We start from the raw sequence: 6,187 nt of genomic DNA on the forward strand, positions 1-6,187 counted from the left end.
TGCCATGTCACTCGTTCAGTCACGTGGCAAAGTTGACAAGATTTTGTGTTCGCATGCCACGTAACTTGCCAAGCTACGTGGCAATGCTTCGTGGACATATGCATGGAGGGACCATTGCCATGTAACTTGGCAAGTTACTGTGGATACATTTTTGAGAATAGCAAGTTACGTGGCGTGCCACATAACTCTGCGAGTTAATAAAATAAAAAGAAAAAATTTTCCATTTTACAATGTTAGGTCAAAACTCGAGCTTGAAGGCTCGAGTTCGTCTTTTAGTCTTTGAGTACCGAGGTTGCCATCACTGTAATCTATAAAGGGCCCCCCGAGCAACACCAAAATCACAGACGCAATGAAGTGCCACATCTACAGAGAGAGAGAGATTGAGGTTGGATAAACTCTCCTTCCATGAGCACTCTCTCTCACACACCCATGCACAAAATGTGCCTGGCTCTCTCACTTGGACACACACACAGATGCTGAATTTTTGCCCCTCTCTTTGACACCCACGAGCATGTGCAGAAGATTTTGATTCTGGAATGTCGCTTTGTCACCCTCTCTCTCACATACAAGTTCCTGTTTTTTTGTCGGTGGGGGGAAGGTGCAGAGCAGTGGAGTCGGCTTCAGAACCTTTTCACACGTATACAAGCAGTTTCACCATTGGTTTTAAAAACTGAGAAATTTGAGTTAAGTCAAGTAAATCAATGCTTTATAGGTAGTAAGATATATTGAGTTAAAGTTAGTTGAATGAAAATGGTACTAAACTTGGGTTTTTCCCCATCAATGAGGGCTTCTCTCTCTCTCTCTCTCTCTCTCTCTCTCTCTCTCTCTCTCTCTCTCTCTCTCTCTCTCTCTCTCTCTCTAATTTTTGGGCAGGAGAGCCATGAACATCTGCTTGGTGGATATGGCCCGCAAGGTCTCAAAGCATCTTGCCACACTTACCTTCAATTGGGAATACCAAAATGCTCGTGGAGAGGGAATTTGGAATGTAAAAGGCCTGCTTTCACATTATCTTATCGAATTGAGTATACATTGCTAAAGGTTGTAAAAGTGGAAGTGATTCAAAGGAAAAAAACATGAGTGGATTAATTGGAGCGGATGGAAACTCTTATTACATAGTACATAGGCTCCTTTGGCTTTCTCTCTCTCTCTCTCTCTCTCTCTCTCTCTCTCTCTCTCTCTCCCCAAAAAACCAACCAGCACCATACAGATCACCAATGTATATGCATCCTATGTGCCTACATCATCGGTTGAAAGGAAAATGCAATCTAATCTCGCGGAACCGAGATTGAAGAGTGCTCATAGTCGTGACTTTTGACAGACACTACTTTGTCTCTGGATCCTAACCATCGGTTGCACTATGCTTAGAACTCATCCTAGATAGATGTAAACCCCTTGGATTCGTGCATAGTTAGCACACAATGGTTGTGCCATAAATACAGCTGAATGGCCAACTTTATCGATGGGGTTTTAAGGCCAATATTCAATTTTCACACAGCAATAGTGAAAGGGTTACCTTATTTACTTGTTAGAATTTTGTTGCACATTTTGCATTTTCCTTTTACTAATTATGCTTCCTTTTTCAATGCAGTCACCATGTCACAGCAGTCAAAGTATGGTGGTGGTGAACCCCCTAGTAGCCTGCTTTCCAGCTGTGCATAGAGTTTGTCCTTGAGCTCGACGTGGACTACTTTGAGAGACGTCCAGGAGGGGGTCACGGTTTTGGTAGATTGGGCCAGCAGTAAAGGCTTCCTGGGACGATCGAGTTCACAGGTTTTCCAGCTCATCGACGTCGAGTAGAGCCAATGGTTCCTTGGAGCGCAGTCCAGGGCTTGAGCACACAGCTTGGACGGGAGGTTCGTTCCGTGGGTGACACACTCATCCACCTTGTCGAGAGGTTTACATAGCCACGAGGCCCTTCTCAGGTACATTTTTGTAGTCTTTACCTACCAATATTTAATTGGAAGAGTGGTGGGTAATACCCTTTTATTTTATACTAGGTGAGTTATGTACTACACCGCTTGATAGCCCACACGGACAGGACCGTACTGCTGTTGTTACTTCTTCCACGGTATACATAACCTTTCCAATGTTTCCTTATATCTGGTTATAAATGTCATTTACTATTCTTATCATTGGGGCATTTTTGTTTTTTCACAATCAGGCTGCTTTCTCTACACCACCGGAGGAGCCACCTCCGTTGAGTAGACCTTCCACCAAGTTAGCACCCGATACTGCCTTTACAGCTTCTCAGGTACATTCACTCATCTATGGTTTTTATAATTTCAAAAAAAATATTGGAAAGTTAATTTTTTAATTTTGTGCTGGTTGTAGGCTGACCCCTCTTTAGAGCTCCGCAGTCATGTAGATGAGCTTACACGAGATGTAATGGAAATGGCCTATGAACTTAGAGAATAGCGGAATTAAGAGAATTAAAGTGAGCAACTTTGAGAGCATAGAGGGTGAACTTAATTGGTAGTAGCAACTCAATCATAACACTTAATTAACTAGGCATGAGCAATACTTTTCCAAGAGAGAGAGAGAGTTTAGAGAATATGACAACAGTTGAGGACCGGATTTATGTGGAGCCGGTCCCCCCTCCAAAAGGCATTTGTATTATAGATTCTCTCATTAAGAGAGACTTGGTACAATACAATCTTTGTGTTCCTTGAGACCTCTTTGGCAGAATGAAGGTGGAAGCTTCATATACCAAGCTTTTGCATAATATCAATAATCAATCTTAGCTTGAAAACAATCAAGAACTTGTGAACATCATTAGTCTTTGTTTTCCCTATCATTTGAGTGCATGAAGATGTATATGTTTATGCATCAACTTGTGCCTAAAGCAACAATTAATCCACCTTGCAATACAATTAATCTACTTGCATTAAGTAACTAATCTACTTGCAATAAACCATTAGCCTTCTTGCAATAAGCATAACATGCACTTTGTAGAAAGCATTAACTATCCCAAGCCTCACTCCCAAGACCTCAAACACCTTCGAAGGTGGAGAGAGCTAGCAGGGAATGAGGGTAGGGAAGAGAAAGAAGAAGTATTCCATAGGAGAAAGAAATAATTCCTCACTTATCATCACTCTTCTTGCTTAGCATACATAATAGCATAGTAATGAATATGGAGAATATGGAAAGCTTAAGCATTGAAGCATAGCTCTTGGTTGGATTTGCATTCCATAGCCAAGAGTGTTGGTGTAGGCTCTCAACTTCTCAAGGAGCTTGGAGAAGGAGATGGAGCTCTTGCACCTTGCCTAGCACACAATGAGAGTGTTTGTGAGTGTGTGTGGGTGAGTATACCCCCTAAGCAACCCCCTAGCTTGCTTGGGTTGACCCCCCCTTGTAGCTCATGTTTGAAGCTCATTGGACCCCTCCAGGCCTAGCCAATCATAAGAAGGAGGCATTACAAGCAACAAGGGTAGCCTTGAGACAAGCGTCCCCCTTTCCCCTTTGAGAGAGAGGACTTGATAAATGCAAAATCAATTAATTAAATCCCCTAAATTATCATTGGACCCCTTGGGTGGGCAACCAATAGGCTTCAGGCACACAATGAGGGCAACATGAGGAGGAACTTGACAAGTGTCTCTTTTGCTTTCTTTGTACCATGCATGCCTTGTGTGAGTGTGTGGGTGTTCTCTCTCATCCCCGCTCATGTAGGGCTCGCCCCCTCCTTGTAGGGATTGAATCTTTGACTTTTTGACACCTCAACCCCTCATGCATAGGCCTAGTTCCCACCACAAGCTTGGCCCTTAAGCACTTTAAGCTTGGGCTGGGTTCTCACCTCAAGTGCAACCCTAACATCTCAAGCATGTCAAGCACCTCAAGCATCTCAATAACCTCAATCATCAAGCACCTCAAGCACCTTAGTCATCAAGCATGACAAGCAGGACAAGCACCTCGACCTGGGTCGGCGAGTTCCCGCGCCTCAAGCTCAGCCCTAGCTTACCTAAGGTCAAAGGACTTTTACACATATTATTGGAGGTCTTCAATGAAGCTAACCCTAAGGTCTTATGCTCCATTGGTTAGCCTTGCTCTTTGATAGACCATCTCTCATTTGGGCCCCTTTACCAATGGCCCCGTGTTGAGATAGATCTAAAAGCACATGTCTATATCTTAACCCTTGTTCCCGTTTATTCTCCCACATTAAGTGATCAATTTAATATGATAAAATAATTTGGGTTGGTTAGATATTAGTTTTTATGACACGAGAGCTGGCCACAACGCAGCAGAGGGTTGGAGAGCTGGAGCAGGCACTTAGAGACACTAGACCGGCTTTGGGGGACTCCACCATTGAGAGTCGCATTGCTTACTTTCGAGCTGAGCACTTCACATGACTCCACGCTTACCTGAGCCGCTCCCCCAGCACACACAGAGTCTAGCCCTTGATACCACTCTACCCTTACATGCCTCATGTGGGTTTGGGCAGGCGCGATCTTTCGATGGGCGTACATGCCACACTGGGAGACCATGCAAAGTGTTGCATTTGTCTTGACATGTTTGACGACACGGCGGCTTCTACACTTTGGGCTGTGGTCACCGTTTCCACCTCTACTGCATCGTCCACAAAATGTGCGTGCGTTCAGACTATCCAATGTGCCACCGACAGATAACGATCGTCTTGTAAAACCATTGGGGCATCAACGACCTTTTTCCACCAAAAGGGTAGACAGTAGACTTTGTCATTTTCCGCCTCCTTGGGGCAAGTGACAAGGCAGACAGACAGGCAGTCGTGGTAGTGCTACTAGAGAACAGGGTGCCAGAGGAGGAGGTGATACAAATGGCAGAGTCAGTGGGTGCAGTGGGGCCAACGGTTACAGAGGTAGAGGAGGTCAGGCGGGAGCACTTCTGACAGTGGGACGTCCTCATAGAATGTTCTACAGACAGAGCACTGAGGGGGCCAATCGGTGGTGCTTCTTTCCCCCCAGAGACAGACTTTGCTGACCTAGTACTTGTTGGTGAGTTGCTAGCGGTGGAGGAGGGTACTCGCTCATAGTTTACCTCGCGAGGATATACAAATTTACAGATTTAGGAGATGGGACAACAGGCAGGTTGCACACTAGCCGACTAGGAGCTAACGCTTGCAAGGATTCAGTTCCAGCATGAGAAAGCCCGCGTGGAGGTTGGTGAGTCTTCAGTAGCAGGTGAGGTCCGTGCTGAGCAGAGTACAACACTTGGCAGTCAGTGCACCATAGCACAGAGAGTAGTGCAGACCCCCTTTGCTAGTGTGAAGCTTGCACCCTCTACACAGAGAATGTAGCATCAAACTCTGATTCATATTGATTTACCTGTATATATTTTTGCGTTTGTTGCATTTTCTATATGGTTGTAGTCGCCATGTTCTATCTTATGCAGTCCATTTGCACCTTGTTGTTGCACGATGTGTCTTTATGATTATAGTTGCCATGTTAAGGTGTTTGCAATTCAATTGTACCACACTTTTGTACAATGTCAATTTATGCCAAAACTCTGTGCGTTTTAATTTTGTGGTTCACTTGTATCAAACCTTTTTACGATGTGTCTCGTTGAGTGTAAATGTCATGTTTACTTATTGCACTCCATTTGTACCAAACCTTTGTAAACTTTGTCTTTATGATTGTAGACATCTCGCTATAGGGTTTGGTGTTCAATTGTACCATATCCTTGTACAGATTGTCCTTATGATTGTAGATCGAACACATGTTCTAGGTCTTGCAATTTAATGGTAACACATCCGATGTCTTCTTATGACTGTAATTACAATGCTTTGCTTTATGGAATTTTACCTTTGCAAAATATATTATTATAATTGTACTCGCCATGTTCTAGTGTTTGCAATTCACAAGTACCACACTTTTGTACGATGTATAAGTGCACCAAAACTTTGCCCCCCTAGCGATTGTGCCACCCTAGACCGACGAGATGGGAGCGGATGGCCATGAAACTTTGCATGGGTGGGAGAAGCACCTAAATTCTCACCCTTGCAAAGCTTCATGGCCATCACAATTTGTCTTGACCGTCTACCATGGCACAATTGCCTGTTTTTTCCTATGGAGCCCATAGCAAAGCCAAAATGAAAAAATTGGCAGTTGTGCCACCCTACACTGACGAGACGGAAGCGGATGGCCATGAAGCTTTGCAAGGGCAGGAAGAGCACCTAAATCCCTGCCCCTGTAAATTTTCCTAGCCATTGAGATACGTT

General features: G+C 44.2%; 1 protein-coding gene across 1 annotated transcript; it reads left to right on the forward strand.

Annotated features, from left to right (window-relative positions):
• Positions 1–2,110: 2,110 nt before the first annotated feature.
• On the forward strand, positions 2,111–4,343 carry LOC147450409 (uncharacterized). The gene is made up of 3 exons (XM_086520460.1): positions 2,111–2,251; positions 2,332–2,382; positions 4,221–4,343. Exons 1-3 carry the CDS (start codon positions 2,111–2,113, stop codon positions 4,341–4,343), a joined length of 315 nt encoding a protein of 104 aa, XP_086376586.1.
• Positions 4,344–6,187: the final 1,844 nt, after the last annotated feature.

This window comes from Adiantum capillus-veneris, chromosome 9 (assembly GCF_014529385.1).
Source record: "Adiantum capillus-veneris isolate H3 chromosome 9, ASM1452938v2, whole genome shotgun sequence".
NCBI lineage: Eukaryota > Viridiplantae > Streptophyta > Polypodiopsida > Polypodiales > Pteridaceae > Adiantum > Adiantum capillus-veneris.

Coding starts and splice junctions, on each gene's coding strand:
- LOC147450409 (XM_086520460.1), top strand. CDS start 2,111: ATGTCATTTACTATTCTTATCATTGGGGCATTTTTGTTTTTTCACAAT. Junction 2,252..2,331: donor CTGCCTTTACAGCTTCTCAG/GTACATTCACTC, acceptor TGCTGGTTGTAG/GCTGACCCCTCTTTAGAGCT. Junction 2,383..4,220: donor TAGATGAGCTTACACGAGAT/GTAATGGAAATG, acceptor ATGACACGAGAG/CTGGCCACAACGCAGCAGAG.